Below are 18,850 nucleotides of genomic sequence, written 5' to 3' on the forward strand. Positions count from 1 at the left end.
ATTGTACTTACATGAATGGGGTCTTTTATCACAGGGACGGCTCCATGTTTTAATAGCAAACGATGTGCAAATCCAGTGTCTACTTGGGCCTTGTTTGTAAAACATTCGTCACTCAAATGACCAGAACACACAAATGCACTTGATACACTCCGTTGCTGCCCCGGAAAAACAAACTGCATCCACTGTTCATGTAATGCTGGGTTCTTGGGGAAGCTGAACACGGGAAACTTTCCCTTACATCCAAAAATGCACTTATTTGGAGGCATTCTCGAACAAATCCAACCGCAGCGCTACCGACGATTTTGAAGCGTGTTGATGTGCGCGGTCTCCCCCCCCTCTGGCCAACACGTGCGCGGTCTCGCTCACTTATCCGACAGAAATGCTCATATAAGGAGTTCCACTCCATGTTCCGCTCTTGTCTACGTCATTAGATCCACGATCGAAAAAAACCAGCCGAAACTTGTACCAACCCGGAAGTAAGATTTTCGGCACAGATATTCTCAGTCATTCTTCTTAATTATTTTTTACAACTTTGGCTATGTTTAGCATGAAAATCCATCTCTTTAACACTGTGAACAACTCTGAATATACGAAACACCATTGTACCCCCCCTTTAATTTTTTATGTTATACAAAACTTGTTACAAATGCTAAAAATGTATTAAATTATAGTAAAGTTAATAAATGAGGTTCATTGTTAGTTGAACACCTAATACACTCACAAATTTTTATAAGTTGAACCATATTGCAAACTGTTACCGGTGACATCATTATAGTGCTGAGTTGTTAATGACTAGTTCTTTGTGATTAGCAGCTTCCTTTCCTTTTTCTTTATGAACACAGATCCAGTATCAGCTACTCCAACACCAATCATCAATAAAAAATGTCAAGGCTGAAGCTATAACATGTCTACATAAACTTTTCTTGCTTTCTAATTTCTCCCAAAATTTGTCAGTGTCTGTGCGTGGTTGGATTGTTTTTCCTAACACTGAGGCATTGTGAGCTGAGAGATTTTTAATTTCACAGCACACCTGTTCCCTCTTGTCAGTCTATGCGATGCTGTCCTTGCATTTCGGGCGTAAAAAGAGACAGCTGCACCCACAAGAAAAGGACACGGAGAGACCCAAGAAAACACTAGCCTCATTTAGCCACCCTAGTAGGGATTAATAAATAACACCAGCGTGCACCTGACTGGAATGCTTGCTCAAGTCCGGCCGTTCGCAGAGCACTCCGGAAATCACACACAGGCGCAGCTGATGAGCTCCACACTATCATTCTTGTGTGTGGGACACTGGGAAAGGCCATCTGCAGGCTCTGTCTTGGCCTTAGCTGAATCTCCTCATCCAGGCCAGACAGAGCTCCACTTGATCCGTTCTCACATTGTGATGCTAATGGCTCAGAGCACAACACGCGTGGGTACATTCATGTCTGTTTACATGAGCTAAGCGTTGGGATGACACATTTATGTAAAGTATTTCGAGACAAGTCACACTTAAAATATCTAAATATCATCTATAAAAGTAAAAAAATAAATAAAATATTAATTAAATAAATATAATATATATATATATATATATATAATAAAAAATGTTTACATTTCTTATTTCTAAGTAAAGTTTTATTAATTTAATATTTTGTTGACTAATGCAAAGACTTTTATGCAGATTTAAGTCTGGCTTAAGTGTCCAAATAGTTTAAATATTTTTGTGTGTGTGTACATGTATATAGGAAAATATTCTGTTCAGCAATTATTAGTGTTTTTTTGAGTTCGGTGAGTTTATTTTTTTACTTAAATCAGATATTGGGTGATATTTAGAAGAAGCATGAATTTGAATGTTTGTGGATGGCCATCTATGCAGGTTTCATGATTAGCCAAACATGCACACCTTTTTTTTTTGTACTGGATTTGCGAAGGCAAAAAAAAAAAGAATGTGAAGACTAAAATAAGTGTTTGGATTTTTGTAGTCTCCTGTTGATTCTTTTCCCCAAGAGTTGACATGCATTTCCTTGCAAAACCAAACTTCAGCAGCCTGGGCCAAAGAAGTGGTTTTTTTCAATTACCTCCAAGAATTCACTAAAACTGCATAGTCACCCTTCCAAGAATTCCTCCATTTTGCACACAGTAAATTAAGTTAATTTATTATTAAATTTGTGGCCTCTGTAGATCTGTCTTTTCTCTTAAATGGATGGCAAGACCCTGTAACACCTCCATAGTATGTTAAACTAGTTTTCTTTACTGCCATTAGACAACATTTTAATTAACATTTTTGAAAGATACCATCATTTGACTTTCAGATTTTTTATTATTTTTAAATTGCCTTTGAGTTTTTAAAGGACAACTGAAATACATCAAATGTAAATGTTCTGTTGGAAGATTATTTGATTCTTTTATTAATTTTAAACATTTATTTACCTTTTTATTTATTGATTTTATCTCACTTTAGCAGGCACTTTACTGTAGAAAGCAAGCAGAGATGGAGGTTATTGCTTTGTATTTGTTATTGAGTGTATTTACTTGCTTTAAAAAGTGGATTTAAGTGGGCTCTTTTATGAACTCGCCCTGACCAGACCCTTTGTAGCATTTCCCGCTCTTTTAAGTCTTATCTCTCTCCAAACACTGAATCCCTATCTCTCACGTTTCTCCTCTGGCACCCTTTTGTTAATCTATATAGTCTTGATTGAAAACAGAGGGCTGATCTGAAAAAAGGACTTTTAAAGTTTCCCATGTTATACCAGTGTGGAACCCATCTGCTTCTGATTTCCTTCCCCCTTCAGTCCTGTACGGCCTGATTGGAGGAAGGTCTCCAGCTGTGAGCAATGACTGCCGTACCGTGGTATTTGTCCTGTTGAGTGAGGTTGGCTCTGCTGCGAGGACAGCCAGAATCGCCCCCTCTTCAGTCTCCATAGGGATCACAGCTGGAGGAATGGTGAGAGGAGACGCTCGATCTGATTTCTCTTCTCCATAAGTGTTTACAGTCACTGGATACTTCGATCTCTTCGATGTCATAAGCATTCAGAAGCTCAGAAATGTTCTGCTTAGTCATCAGAGTGTGAGCCCGCTGTCATTTAAGGCTGCTAGGATTAACAATGTGGGGGTCTTTGGAACAAGATTCACTTTACTGAGTGTTGACAGGCAGAAAATATATTTTGTGTGTGTGTTTATGGTGAGTGGCTGTTTTTGTCTATTTTTGCTCCAAAAATAACTTTATAACTCGCTTGAACAGCTGGATAGTGAGGGCCCTTTCTTCAAAAACCCTCTCAAAGCTAACGCATAGTGCTTCTGAAGTAAACACTGACTTGTGATAGGATGGGAGAGACATATCAAACATATAAATTCAGCTATTCATTCAGTGTTGCTCTTATCGAGTCCCTTTCCTGTCTTTAAAGCTGTTTTCATTGGTCAAACAGCCAGATCGATTTACACAAACCTGCTGTGTCCATTAAGCTCGGGTCGGGTTAAAATGGTTACATTACTTCCAGAGCAATGCATTGGGTAGAACTGTGTAAACACAAATCTGCAACACACAGGCTTCGGTCAGGATGTGTTTAGACTGTGGCATTTCTGACAACGCCATTAGTTTGTCATTTCCCTGGTGGTGACTGTAAGTAGAGCGTACTCTCCGCTGCTTTATTTCCTCTGAGATTGTTGCATTTGGAAAATAATGTGTGTTTTGTTTTGAGCAATTGCTTATTTTGTGGGAGGAATATTTTCAGAGCTAAAACAATAGGATAATAAATGTTGGGTTCCTGGGTTTGTGGATTTTGATCCGGTGGTTAGTGCAAGACTAATGTGTTTCAAATGAATTTATTTAAAGAAAAAAGTCCATCTTTTTTATTTTTATTTCACTCATATTTGACAAAACATTCTTTGTTTGTTCATATTTTATCCCCTTTCCATTCCTGGTCTTAGGTCTTAGTCAGTGGTGTAGTGGTCCCTGGAGAAGTGGGTATACTCTCAGTTTTCAGTTTTTTTTTTTTTTTTTTTTTTTTTTTTTTTTTAAGTAGTCCAGAAAAAAGCCCTGTTTTAGAAACAGTGACATGTAAGACTATGATTTAGTTTACCCAAAAATCTGTCATTTCTACTTGCTCACTATTATAAAATGATCATGACTTGATTAGGATTATTTTAATAAAAATAGGATTATTTTTTTGGTTAGTTGCGCAAACGTTTTATTGAACTGCAAGATAGCATCAGGGACTATTTGCGCCGGATCACGCCTTCTTTTTTGCGCCGACCCGCCCAGGGAGCGCAAGTTCAATCTGTAGTTTGACAACGTGCATCTGTGGAGAGAAAAGTCCGCTTTGCGCCGGTGCAAAATAGGAATGATACTTGCGTCAGTGTACAAAGTCAATTGCGCTGGGTGCAAGATAGGGCCCAAAATGTTATATAACAGTAGCATTGTAAAAAACAAACAAACATGGATACACACAAAATAAATATAACAGCAATAAAATAAATAACATCACACAGAAATTCATCTATTGTTACAAGCTAAATCAACATTCAAAATGAGGCTTAATCCGTCAAAATCACCTTTTGTTACAGTGTGAGGCTTCACTTTTCAATAAACTGGATGCAATTTACTGCCTGTATGTTCTGACCTGGTGGTGGTAGACTGGGTCCTTGTCTATGCTCACACTGACTTGCCTGGCTAGCTCCCGGTTGAGAGCTGCCAGGGCTGCTGGTTTCAGGAGTGGGGTCTGCCTGGGCCTGATCTGGGCCTGATTTGTGCCTCTTTACAAAAAAGTCAGCAATATCTCCCTTCCTTGTCATTGTTATCTGTCCCTATACAAAATAAGACAGCCTGATTAGTCCTCAATATTGGTTTAGGCTGAATCTTAAACTACATGTCCCCATTCTTGTGTTTTAACTTACTTTAAAATCAACTACCAGCCTAGCTACTAAAAAAATAAACTAGATCATATAGGTTAGTTAGGGCTAATTAACTTGGCTAATGTTATAATTTAGGGCTAAGTAACTTGGCTAACGTTATAATTTAGACCTTTACAATAATAAACAAGCTTCATAGACATTGGGATAATCAGTTTCATCAGTCTGGTATGGAATTCTTATGAACTGGGTTGATTAAACACTTACTGAAAACCAACAATGCCCCGGTTTCCCCACATTATCCCAATCTACATAGCTAGCTTCATAACGTTAGCCGACTCCTCGCAACTATTGGTGGCAAAATCTCTTCTCCTCTAAATGTACAGTCATATTGCCACTGGCAATTTGCCAGTAGTTAAAATAATGATAATTTTTGGAAACCTCCTTAAAACTTACCTCAGAATTATGTCTTCCATCAACTGGGGTGGCACACCGCCGCTTGTGTTGTTTCTTCAACTGTTGTTTGGTGTGCTGCCGAACCGTTATCGTAGTCAAGTGGCACCGGCACCTGAGTTGTTTTTTTTTTTTTTTCACTGGCACCTGAGGTAGTAGCGATATTTTCCTCTGCATGACCCGCCCTACTCTGCCTCTGATTGGCTCATCAGTCCTCATGCCTTAAGTTAACCAATCTCATCAGTGAAAGCAGCGAGTACCAGCCAAATAGAGGCAGAGGAGGGTGGGTCATGGCTTCACCATCCTTGAGGAAAAAATGGGCAATCTGGCTCACAGATATTACTGACTGGTGCGCATCAGGGGGGATTTAGAAGTGGGTATACGCAATGCTGACTGAAAAATAAGTAGGTATACGCCGTATACCAGCGTATACCCTGGACTACACCAATGGTCTTAGTTCCTCTCTATGACCTACAGAATATCAAATTCACCATGTTTCCTTCACACTGCCAGTGTAGCTCTATTGGTGTAAAATCTATTTAAAAAACACCCAAAATAGGTCAGACTACTGTAAACAGAAAATCATGTGTGTCCTGTGAGTTGTGAATTCTTCAAAACTGCTGCTCAAATCTCTCTTGTAGAGATGCCGTAACTTACGAGTGCCTGTCCGGTCTTGTCCAGTTGCGATTCGAGGAGATCTTCCCACTGTTTGCTTTGTGGTACAGTTTAGCAGGCAAGGTGACAGAGGTTTATACAACCCTATATACTAAATATACACCACCATAATCTTTACAATTTTTTCTGAAAATTTCTTATGCTCACCAAGGATGCATTTGTTTGATCAAACATGCAGTAAACAGGAAAATTGTCAAATATTATTATAATGAAAAAAAAAACGTTTTCTATTTGAATATATTTTAAAATGTAATTTATTCCTATGTTGGGAAAGCTGAATTTTTGGCAGCCATAATTCCAGTCTTCAGTGTCACGTGATCTACAGTTTTGGTTCTCATTTATATTATAAACAAAAATACAGTTATTTTAAAATAATTTGTGGTGATATTTCCCAATATTACTCTTCTATGATATAAAGCTTTAACTCTATCCATTCATGAACTAATAGTATTCTTAAAAACAGGGCATCTAGCACACACCTGAGTTTCAGATCATGGGGCAGCCCTTGACACCAAAATCAAACTCCATGTTGAGTTAATTACTAAATGTTTGAAGGAAACCAGTGATGGAAAGCAGTGGTTCTGACACTAGATATCGCTGATTGTTTTGCCTGTTCTCTGATTTAGGACCTCCCTCCCACCAGACCACCAGCATTGTGATAGCACATGGACTGGAACCATCACAGGGATGGCCTTGCGTCAAAGTTTCAAAGTATCGGCAAAACAACAGGCACAACCGTCATGCTTTCCAACTGTTGTCGACAGTTTTGTTGACAGTGGTTGACTCATGGTGTTTAAGGTTGGGGAGGAGAGCCTTTTGCATGAAGTGTGTCAGTTGGCCAGTTGGCTCTGGGTGGATAGAAGCAGATGCTAATAAATTATATCACTTCTTTTTTGCTCATATGGGACCTGGAACTTCATTTCCAAATCCTCTCACCAGTAAAGCAGCTTTAGGCATCCCTATCTCCTTAACAGTGTGGAATAAACACTCTGGTATCCACTGATTTGCTATGCAAGATTATACACGGTTGGATGCATGGATTCACATCCTAAATCCTGTTTAGTGTCACAGCAATTTGGTAAAAAATCATATACACTCATGGAGTATGTGCTCATAGTGCACTACTAGCCACTTTTCTATTCTCTTTTAGGAGAGCTGAGTCAAAAAGGAAGCAGAGGGTATGTAATAATGTTCTCTCTGTGACCAAAAAGAATACTGAGACCACACCGCAATTATCTGTTGAGGTTTGAATTCACTTACATAATTAAAATCATTAGAATTCCCCATATACAGAGTTCTCATATTTTGTAGTGGTTTGGAGTTTGAACTCTCCAGCAAAAGTCTGCCATACCACACATAGCATCTTGTTCAGTTTAGAAAAAAAAAGAAGAAAAAAAAGAACGTCTCACATTTCAAGTTAGCAGCTCTCTGTGAGTATCAACATTTTGTTTAGATGTTTTTTCTGCATTTTTGCAGAGCAGCATAGAATCAGTTGTGACAGGGTTTGACAGACTCGAGTTAAGCATTTTAAGTGTGTTTGGTTTGGACAAACTTTGACCAAAATGATGTTTGTGATGCTCAAAGGAAAAACTTAGTCTTTTCTTTTCGCTGTTATAGAGGCCTAGATATTGATGTCAGCATTGACTCACTTTGTTGAAACTACTCCCATAATATAATCCTTGTGAGAAAATTTTCTGTTGTAAAAGGGAAAAAAGGCAATCCTATAGATTTTTAATAATTAGTCATTTCTCTTGCTCACTATGTTTTCTACAGGATTTCTTTTCTTTTCTTGTATATTTGATCATTAAGTTTCAGGTAAAACGTCTCAAAATGAATATCCAATATTCCATTCTGTAAGTCTGCAATGTCCAAACTTTTATTTTTAATTAATTTAAACAAAACTGTGCAGAATTTTAATATCAGCCACTGATCGGTTATTGGTCATAATATGAAAATAATTATCGGCTTATCTGTTTCATTATTCAATAAAAATGACAAAGCTGTTTACTTAACAAAACTGCACGATGATTGTACTCAATAACATCAAAGATTGTGTGCAATGCTTTACTTATTTGCATAAAATTTGGTCAGTCACAAATGTATACAAATTTTCCACAATCCGCAGGAGCTTCAAATGACTTCCGAGCTGCACTTAGTCAGAACTGTTTCTGCTGATCGGACGAATGTAGATTTTCTAAGCTGAGCTCTCATTAATCAGACTCTGTCTTTGACATGTCCTCTCAGGCAAGACCCAAAGGTGAAGGACTGACTCCGTACCAAGGCAAGAAGAGGTGTTTTGGTGAATACAAGTGCCCTAAGTGCAAGAGGAAGTGGATGAGTGGGAATTCCTGGGCCAACATGGGACAGGAATGCATCAAATGCCATATCAATGTTTATCCTCATAAACAGGTATATCATCTGTCTTTTATCAGCTCATATAATCTGATACTGTATTGCTAAAATACTACATGCAAGTTGTTATAATCCATCAGTTATCTAAATAAGAACATACGGTGGAATCTTCCAAGAAGTTCTTATAGATGGGGCCCAGCAGGTACCCTTGAAACTTGAGACACAAACTCAAGGCATCCGTCTAACCCAAATACCCTTGAAGGGGTCATTTTTCAGGAACTAAAATGAACACTGAGAAGCTCAACCTAAAAAATAAATTCTAAAAAAAGCTGTATTTGGATTGAAGTTAAATAATGTTTTTGACCAGAATAAAATCTGTTTGTTTGGATATTTCCATATGTAACACACTTTTAGGTTACCATGTTGTAGTGTACACAATAAGGCAAGAGTTAAAGCATTATTGTTGTTATTCTTAAATGACATCTGTAGACATGTTTAACCTTGTTTTCTAAAGAAGCACTACACGGTCCTAGGCAGGTAGGCATGTAAATAGCTCTTGGGAGGGAAGCATTCACTGCAGTTACCTTCACTACAAGTAGTTTTGCATCCACATGCATTAGCAGCCGTCATACCGAAGGAACCAGCTGTTGAGAAGGCCAACTCTTCCACAGGACAGAGTATTATGGTTAATTCCCTTCTGACAAGCAAATTCTTTAGCTTTTCAGTCTCACCTACTTAACATGTTTCCTGCAGTAAGCGTGTGAGATGTGCAGCACACTGCAATATATATCAAAAGGCCTTTAACGGTTTGCAGCTGGCCTTCTTTCCCTGTAACTCAAGCAAACATATGAAAATTTCAGTTTTTATTGTCCTCTCACAATGGAAATCATTCTTCCAAGTTGTGCAGTATGGAAATCGCTCAATACTTCAGACTGTTCACCGTAAAGTATTTTATATCTCCAGCCGCTCCCGATTGAGAAAGTATCTGAGTAGTGCCAATGCCACACTGCTGCATAAAATGTCAGAATGTGCTCAAGAAGCATGCGTCCAGAGATCCCTGCTTTTATCATTCTCATATTTAACGACATGCACAGGGAACATGGCTGACATCTTTACAGTATGAGAGCAGACATGGAGCAGAGGAATTATATAAAGTCCTCCCAAGCTTCCTGGGTTTTTTGGTTTTGGCAAGAGTTTGTTCTGCTTATTAAGAGCATCAGGCTGCAGTTGCCAAATTATTAATTCACAGAGGTATTAGACATTTCCTCTGGTTATCGTTCACAAAAGCCTTTGGCTCACAAGCAAACACTCCCTCGGGTTACAGCACTGTCTCCTCCCAATGGCCTGTCGTAACCTGGTTTTCCGTAATTCACGGAGCGCAACTGAGATGTTCAGGAAAGAAAAACAAGATTGTAAAACGATCTTCTAAAAGCAACAGGTGGTAAAACAAATAATTGCAAAAGTATTATTTGTGATCAACAGCCAAAAAGATTTGGCTCGTGTATGTTCTAAGTGTCTTTTGCATCACGTCCAAGACAAAGATTCGCTATAGAGTCTTCCCTCCCATGAGTGATGGAATCCTGTAGGCACCTAAACTTGCTTGGAATCCTCTTGTATATTAATCTCTGCAAAATTACAGAGGGGCAAAAATGAAATGAAGTTTTAATAACAAAACATGTACTTCTGGCAGCGATTGCAAACACAAGAAGGACGTATTGGCTCTTGATAGCCATCCTAAACAAATTCCTGACACACCCCTGCGGTTGGTCTATTGTGGTTTGAGACTTGGACCTACAAGATCCTGATAGTTATTCTCCAAAACCATATCTCCAAAGAGTCTAGCCAAACGTAAAAAGAAATCTCCAGTTTCAACCTGACTGATGTTGTGGACAGAAGTACACATGCACTCAAAGTGTGATTCACATGTTCTGCTCCTCTCAGCGTCCTTTAGAGAAACCCGACGGCCTGGACGTTTCCGACCAGAGCAAGGAACACCCGCAGCATCTGTGCGAGAAGTGCAAAGTCCTGGGCTACTACTGCCGCCGTGTGCAATAAAGGAGGATCCCGAGGTCGTCCCCACCCTTTCCCATCGCTTCGCCTACCAAGCGCTCCAAGAAAAAGTGAAAAGTGCCAAAATATTCATGTAAATATCTCTAACGCTAGTAATGGCTTTGTGTATCAGAAGCATGCAACGCATTTATTGTGTATAATGGACAATTGAATATGTTTTGGACAGTATTTCTATCCGTATGGGACGCAGTGGATTACCTCACCATTGCATCCCCTGATTGTGTGTTTACAGACTCTCCCTTCATTGTCCCTGCCAAGTGAACTATGAGGATGTGTTGAGCACTAAAGGTGCCACGTTAGTTTGCTCATATAAGGGCCCAGTGTGCCTTTGCAGAGTTTTTGGGTCAATAGCACATCATATTAACTGTGAATTAACAGAGGGACAATGGACTTTCCATCCCTAGCTTTTGTGTCATATATTTATTTATGTTTGTGTATCATTTCGTAGTGCAATTGAATTAACTAAACTGGGATAATTTCATCAGTGTTTATATCTGGACAGGTATTGTCTAACCCCACCTCTTGCCATTAGAAACTACTGTAGAATAGAACTTTCTAAAGCATCGGATTAGTGCGTCAGGTAGTTTATATTTTTCACAAACGTGTATGAATTGCGAAATGCGAGATGTTTTTGTCAAGTTGGTTAAATAAAGCCCTGGAAGCATTTGAATCGAGTTGTTGGCAACTATGCAAAACCATTGCAGCTTATGCGGAGTCATCAGCTCCTTACATTGGTGCGCAGTCGAATGAAGTGTGTGGATGATCGAAACAAAGCCATGGCTAGCTGACTGTCACTTTTGAAATTTGATTACGTATGTTGTCAATTGTTGCCAGAGAACTGCTTCAAACGTCTTAGAAACCCATGTAAAGCTGAAGTGTTTTGGTACAGGGGTCAAAATGTGAGCTTTTCAGTCCATGTGCTAACATATAAAACATAACTCCTGCTCTGCGCTGAGATATTTGCCTCAGGAGAAAGAGTGTGTTTGAATGACACATCTCAAATGAAATGTGCATCTGTCTTATATAAACACAGCTCCAAAAAATTTTATTTATTCATTTCAATATTATGCAACACATTTATTTTTAAATTCAAAATGACTCATTCACATCCTCCACTCTTGAAATCAAAAAAGGTTACAAAACGTTTCCCCCCAAAGCAATGCCATAGAAGAAGAACAGTTTTTAAAAGAACCATTTTTTAATAACCCAAAGAACCATAAAGAACCTTTTGTGCAATGAAAATTTTGTAGGGATGTTTAATGGAACCATGGATGCATAAAGAACCTTTATTTTTTAAGAATGTTGAATTTGACCCTTGCACTAAAATATATTTCATTAAAGAAATTTTCTGCTGTTTACACAATCATTCTGATCACATCTCAGAATGAAATCCTTAATTTTTAGCGTTTTTATTGCCTTATCCCACATGTGCATGGTTATGCACTGGCTACAAACATACCTGATGAATTACACCCAGTTTAAACTGTGATTTTTGGGAAGCATTTTCTATTTGAGTGGACAAATATATGGTTGTAAAGGGAAAAGAAGGACAAAGTAAGTAATGCTGAAGAGTTTTTTTTTTTGAGATGTAACGAGAAAACACTTTGGGTACATTTAATTGGAAGACATTTGGAGAGAAACGTTTGATTGAGAATATTTTGAAGGTAGGTTGTTAATATTTAGATGGAAGTAAGTGTGTACAGGATATCATCTATGTGCCTTTACCTCTTTTTATGTCTCACACAAAGTACTAATTGATCATATTTGAGTGTGGCCCAGGATTATTAAACGTGTTCCAGTGAGAAGCCGTAGATGGATATTGTGAGAATTGTGTTATCATTGCGTTGTTAATCCTAGTTGTACATATGAAGTTAAACGCATTTACATGGTAAATACAGTGTGCATAATTGTTTACTTATCGTTGGAGTCCACATATTTTCTGTTGAATATTAGTCAATGTTTCATTTATTGGAATAAACTCAGATGAAGATAGGAATCTTGTCTGAAGGGAACGTCTAGTGCCTTAACACAGTTAGGTTATGAAAAGTCAGGAGTTTTGCCAAGGAATTTCATGTATGATGCTGAGGAATTAAAGGAGCCGATTAGATGTAAACCAGCCAATTTTACTTTAGCTGAAAAAATGGGTTTAAGTTTCTGATGGGAAATTCAAGGAGAATAAACTTCCAGGGAGTCAATCATTAGATCACTGTTAAATAAAAAACAAGACTGTTTCTGCGAGTCGCTGCTTTGTTCTTTGGACGTCGTCATTGTTTCTGAGACCCTTTATTTCTTGGTAATGGTGTTTTTCTGCTGTTGCTAATGGCTTCGCTGTGTGCACATTCTTACACGCCAAGGTTTACTTCAGGCCTCATTTAGGCTGGAATGAGTTACTCTGCTTTTTGATAAACACCGTAATGAATGATATAATGAAAATAACCAATGAAATAAATGATTACCGTGGATTCATCATAATTGCTGATCACCAATGGCTGGTACTCTACACATAATGATTTCCTTGCATCTTTGGGATCAATTCAATTTAGTGTCAGGTCTGTACACTTTAACAGACGACCCAATGCACCACTAGATTGAGGCGTTATTAAATTTGCTTTATTATTGCAAAATAGTTGCATTGCACTATATACGTGACTAAAATGATAACAGCTCTTGTTGAAGGCATTTTTACGTAAATGAGCTTCCCCTGATTTCTACTTTATTGAATGAAAGACAGAGCTTGTGGTATTGACAGTGTACATGCATTTAAAACTATACAAAGTGCTTTTTGCGCATGTGTTTTTGTCTTGAAATACATATACTTGACTTTTATAGCTCTCTTTCAGTATAAACTTGTTATTTTCTATTAAAGGTATGTGTATTTTGGAAACAATATAGATAATGAAGATTTTGGAGCAATTTGATATCCAGACAAGATTTTGTTGTTTTCCCTTACAAAGATACTAGTGTGTGTTTTCTGTATATATTCGATTACCATCATTATCAAGTTAGCTATTTTAAAATGTTATGATGCAATATTAAAATGTGTGTGAAAAAGGGCAAAATGCTGCGATGCAAAATAGTTTTCTTTTTTTTTTTCTTCCTTTGATGTTTTACAATAATCTTTGGTTATATCCTACAGAAATATTTATGGAAGGATTTTGTTCTTTTTTTTTTTAACAATTTAATTCTTTTTCTTTGTATAAAATATGCAACAGAAGCTACTCTATGAAGAAAATATTGATGACTACATAGAATATTATTCAAAAGTTGGTACATAATTAGTATGCCCTTACAAGCCATTTTATTTGTGTTTTGTTATTCAAGATGTTATCGGTATATAGTAAACTAACCTGTTACGAGCATACGTGTGCTTCAACTTTGTTTAGAATCTTTGCGTGTCTTGCAATACAGCATGAATGTTTTGATTTGCATTTATAGGAAACTTATAACACTTGTTCCATCACAAACAGCTGTTTTTCACATAACATAGACTGACTCGCACACTGTCGTAGGGCCTTTTTACTGAGGTGTTTGATAGATGCAAAACAGTGGCAAAAAAAAAAAAGTGACTAACTTCAGTCATTGACCATTACACTGAATTGCACGTACAAACCTTTTACATGGTCGAAATGTGTTTGTGAATCAGGCCCATACTGTATGAAACTGTGAGCTCTAGTTAGCCATCTCCAGTTACTGCCAAGTCCAGGAATGATTTCGAAATATTTTTCTTCGTATGTAAAAAATGAAAAAAAAGAAGACTATTTTTCAAACAAGTGTGTGGGACTGAAGTTTGCATGTGCATGTTTTTTAAATAATTCGAGATTTATCATTTGTGCAATGTATTCTTATTTAATATTAATACGTTTAATTCTAGCCGAGATATCTTTTGTAGAATACACCTCTCTAATTGTTAGTCATTAATAAATGCCTATTCACTCTTGGGTTTCCAGTACCATTAATAGATTTACTGAATGTACTGATTTAAGTATGTTTATGTTTGTAATGTCTGTATAATATTTGTCATCATATTGGAGTGGACCGAGCAACAGAATGTGGGACGAGATGAAATCTGTTGCTCTGCGTCCATGAAACGGCATTCCGATATGTGCCTTATTTGTTAGTTAGGAAAACTGAAGACTGTGCTTTTAGAAGTTTGTCCGATTAAAACATTGCCTATGTGAATCATGACTCCGTTTCATTTTTTTCTAATAGCACTCAATGATATATATTACTGTTCAATCTGTGCCAAATATACATACAGCCTGTTTTTGGATTTCAACATGTTCTCTGGCCCGTGTCTGAGTGTTGGGTAATTGTATCCATTTTAAATCAGTCACGCTGAAGGCGGTATGGACTGATTAATTATTTAGATATGGTCCTTGGGAATGATGCTTGTGTAATTGAAAACCATAGTCTGAAGCCTTAGGGAACTGTTGTCATTCTGACATCACATTCATTTACAGTTGAACAGCCCCGAAGAGTGTTTCTTTCAGTTCAGCGTTCGCCTGGTCATCGCAACAGCACAGGCTTGAAGACAAAGATGTGTATTTTTTTCACTCAGCCTAATTACTTGTAATGATTGTAAACACATGAGCGCTGTATGTGAACATCAGGACTTGGCGATGACGCTGGCTTTTCTCTTGAAGCCAACTTTAAGTAATTGGCCAACACATTCCAAATCCCTTAAACTTCACTAGAGGGTGGAGGCCCAAATTATATCAAGTTTGTTGCAACAATGCAGACTTAAACAGAGCGGGACTGAGAATGTCTCCATAGCAACACTGCAATCGGAGAAGTCAAACAAACCATTTGTGAGTTCAGACCCCATATGGTTTCATTTAGGAAAGAGCAGTGTTTTCCACAAAGGTTCATAATTTACTTTCATAAGGCATTACTGTGATAAGCTACACCTACACACCGTCTAAAACGGACTGCTCATTTTCATTTCAGGGTTTGTGAATGTCATCTGGCTGCAGTTATAATGGAACATGTCTGACAAACTCGTATTCTCGACTGTCTCCACAACTATTGTCTGAAGATGTTCAGAAGACTCTTGCTGAAAGTTTACCGTTGGAGGTGGAGAATTTTCAGAGCCAAACAGGATGCCATATCCTGCTTTAGGGGGACAGGAAATCTTGTCGCTTGAAATTCTAAAAAAAGGTTTAGGATCATTCTCAAGAAGATTTAAAAAGCATGCCACTCAACCAGATATACTGCTGCAGTTGTAGCAAGTCCTCGTCTGGAAAACAGCCTTGAGACATTAAAAATAAAAAAAATTGGGCACAGGATGCAAATATCCTGGAAGAAATTCCATATGTCATGTATAATATATTTATTTAAAAAAACCTCCTGGGGTTTCTCTGTCACAGTTCTCAGAAGGTAAACAATCTCTGTATAGCTTTTATCCAAATAAAAAAAAAAGGCTTTAACAGTATAAATTTCCTTATGGCCCATGGCATTTGATCCACAAGCAAGATTTGTAAGTAATCACCATACATCATTTGCTTACTTAGTAAGCATAAAACACCTCAATGGATCCATAGACTGACACGTTAAAATAATCATAATAATAAAAAAATCTATATTAAATAATTTACTATAAATTACATGCATAAGCAGTTTTGTTGTGAAACCCTTCGATCACATTGAAATGAATGCACATCCTTAGTTACTTGAGTTCTCCACAGTCTGTGATGACAATCTTCTTTAAAGTTCCTCCATCATGTAGACCGCAGGACTCCATCACAGAGACCGTCTCCATTCCCTCTTTGACCTGCCCAAAAACAACGTGTTTGCCATCGAGCCTGAAAGAGAACGACAGTAACATCAGCACTTGGGATGAGTAACAATAAAACCAAAAACCTTTCCACCATCATACCATTCTGTTTTTGTAGTGCAGATGAAAAACTGGGATCCATTTGTGTTTGGCCCAGAGTTGGCCATAGATAGAACACCTACAAGAGAGAGACAAAGAGATAATCAGACCACCTCCAGAGTTAATGCATGCATTTTATAGGCAAGTTTGTCACTTTGAATAATTTAATGATATAGAGATTCAGGGAAAAATCGAACAATCAACAGTTCCACAATAAAAAAATAAGAGTTTGAAAAGCAGCAGGGGGTACTGGATGAAAGACAACATCTGGGTCGGGTAAGTTACAGCTCTCTACTATAATTACATCCAGTCATGTATTACACAACTCAACACTATTTGCCAATATTAATCTATCAAGAGGGTTTGCTGGTGTAGGATCCCCCTGGCACCAAAAATGCACTAGGATAGACTGGCTTTGACTTGCTTAGAAAGTAGGTCATTTGCTTGATGATTACAAAAGGATTTCTGCAACTGAGGGAGCCTTACTACCACCCTGTGGCTGTAAACAGATCCACATGCAGATTTTGCACATTTCCACAGGCCTGTGATGATGAAATTGAGCCGAATCAGATTCCAGAGGAACTGAGTAGATACCATGTCTAGACACATGCAGAAAGAAACTATGGATTTCCACAGAATTGGATTGTCCTCCATTGACAAATTGCATTATTAAAGCATTTTGAATAAATTATGTTGTCAGCTACCAACGAGGATACAGAACCATGGTAGAACTCTAGTTATTGCTAACATTTTGTTTAGAACGTTTTACAGATTCTTAAAAAATGATATGTTTCATCCTATGTGTAATCAAAAGATGTTCTCTATTTTGGTGACAGTTTATTGTAAGTATGGTACAGTAACAATAACAGCAGTGACATCACCTGGTCCGGTGTGTTTCAGCTTGAAATTCTCATCATTAAATGTCTTTCCATAAATAGATTTTCCACCAGTGCCATTATGATTAGTGAAATCTCCACCCTGTCAGCAAAACATCAATCATTAGATGGCCTTAGGACCAAACCATAACCAATAAATAAACAAAACTGAAGAGGAAAGATGGCATTTTTATGTAATAAAGTTAATGCTAAAGGGCACAGTGAACAGTAGCACTAATAGTTTACCTGACACATGAACTCAGGGATGATTCTGTGGAATACTGAGCCCTTATATCCAAAGCCATGCTCTCCTGTACAAAGGGCCCGGAAATTTGCTGAAAGACAAGAACCAACATGAGCACTGCACTGTATAAAACAATGACATTTATATAGATTTTTTAAAATCATGTTTTATACTGTATTTTATATAACGTAGAATATCTAAAATGAATTGTACATTTTTCATTTGTAATTTTTGCAAGGTCATAAATATTATTAGACTAATATGATATATTCTTTTTTTAGATTATTATGAAACCTATATTTGCTTACCAGCTGTTTTGGGTACAACGTCAGCATAGAGCTGCAAATAAAGTACGAAAAACCTGTCTTTAGACTATTGATATATTTTATTAATAATAATAATAATAATAATACGTAATGGACACGATAATAATTATAATAACAATGATCGTTATTGTTATTATTATAGTTTATGAATTATTATATTACAAATATCGTTATTAATAAAAATACATATTAACCTAGCTACTATTAAAAATGGCCATATTTACAAACAGAAACTTCTGGTGAAAACATGCATTACTCAAGTTAGTTTCAATCACTGGATACCTTGGCAAAAAAAAAAAAAAACTACCGTATTTTTTCTCGCTCTTTTCATTGTAAAAGTCTCTGATTCAAACATTTAAATGTTAACGTAACGTTACATTACAAATAACGGCGGTTCCGCTTAAATGACACACGACTTGCCTCAATAATAATTCTTCCAATGAACTCTCCGTCAGCTGCAATGTCCATAAAGACAACAGGGTTCTTTATCGGTCCAGAAACCAGTCTGTTCGCAGCGATTGCGACAGAGCAATATTTCATACGATTTTTCATCTGTAACATTCTTACTGTAGTAGTGTTGAAACCATAGACGGTAAAAGAAATGGACACAGTGGTTGAAACCCCATCAACGGATACAGCACTCAAGGTTATAACCAGCGTACACAAACAGCACGTGACATGTTCTTCTGTGGTTAAGGAAAGGAGAACCATAAGAGCGTCAAGTTAATATCAACAGCGACACCATGTGGTCTGATAAGCCGAGATAATAGTTTGTATTGATTCGGTTTAATCTATTCAATTACATTTTAAGCTTCTCGTCCACGTTATTGTCACGTGACGTTAGTTTTCCTTCAATTCAATTCAATTCAATTCAAGTTTATTTGTATAGCGCTTTTTACAATACAAATCGTTACAAAGCAACTTTACAGAAAATTATGTTTCTACAATATTTAGTAGTAGCTAGTAGTTTGTGCACGTTTGACAGGATTTTAGAAAAATAAAAATAATAATAATAATAATACAAGACGTAGTCAGCTAGATGATGAACTATCAATATTATTAATTAATAGTAATTATATGATGCAGTCACACATGTAGCAATAATTGTTAGTTCTGTTTGTTGATTCAAGGTTAGCATCATCTGGGGTCCTCT

At 37.2% G+C, this 18,850-nt stretch overlaps 2 protein-coding genes across 3 annotated transcripts in view; one reads left to right on the forward strand and one right to left on the reverse strand.

The window, feature by feature from the left end:
• Positions 1-14,559, forward strand: part of LOC132156988 (zinc finger CCHC domain-containing protein 24-like) — a 38,840-nt gene extending 24,281 nt beyond the window's left edge. Inside the window, exons 3-4 of the mRNA XM_059566085.1 lie at positions 8,203-8,367; positions 10,252-14,559. Of these exons, the coding sequence (XP_059422068.1) occupies positions 8,203-8,367; positions 10,252-10,365 (279 nt within the window). The 3' untranslated portion in view covers positions 10,366-14,559. The remainder of the gene's footprint in view (positions 1-8,202; positions 8,368-10,251) is intronic.
• LOC132156989 (peptidyl-prolyl cis-trans isomerase A-like) lies at positions 13,458-18,275 on the reverse strand. Of its 2 annotated transcripts, XM_059566086.1 has the most exons (6): positions 18,118-18,275; positions 17,680-17,710; positions 17,374-17,462; positions 17,134-17,230; positions 16,256-16,331; positions 13,458-16,181 (listed from the first exon to the last, which is right to left on the reverse strand). In XM_059566086.1, the coding sequence occupies exons 1-6, from the start codon at positions 18,256-18,258 to the stop codon at positions 16,046-16,048; spliced, it is 570 nt and encodes a 189-aa protein (XP_059422069.1). In that variant the 5' UTR covers positions 18,259-18,275; the 3' UTR covers positions 13,458-16,045. The 2 variants fall into 2 exon arrangements, with proteins under 2 accessions (XP_059422069.1, XP_059422070.1); XM_059566087.1 differs by lacking the exon at positions 17,680-17,710 and having other exon boundaries at positions 18,118-18,166.
• Between the last annotated feature and the right edge of the window lie 575 nt (positions 18,276-18,850).

The sequence above is a fragment of the Carassius carassius genome, chromosome 14 (assembly GCF_963082965.1).
Source record: "Carassius carassius chromosome 14, fCarCar2.1, whole genome shotgun sequence".
NCBI classification, from domain to species: Eukaryota; Metazoa; Chordata; class Actinopteri; order Cypriniformes; family Cyprinidae; genus Carassius; species Carassius carassius.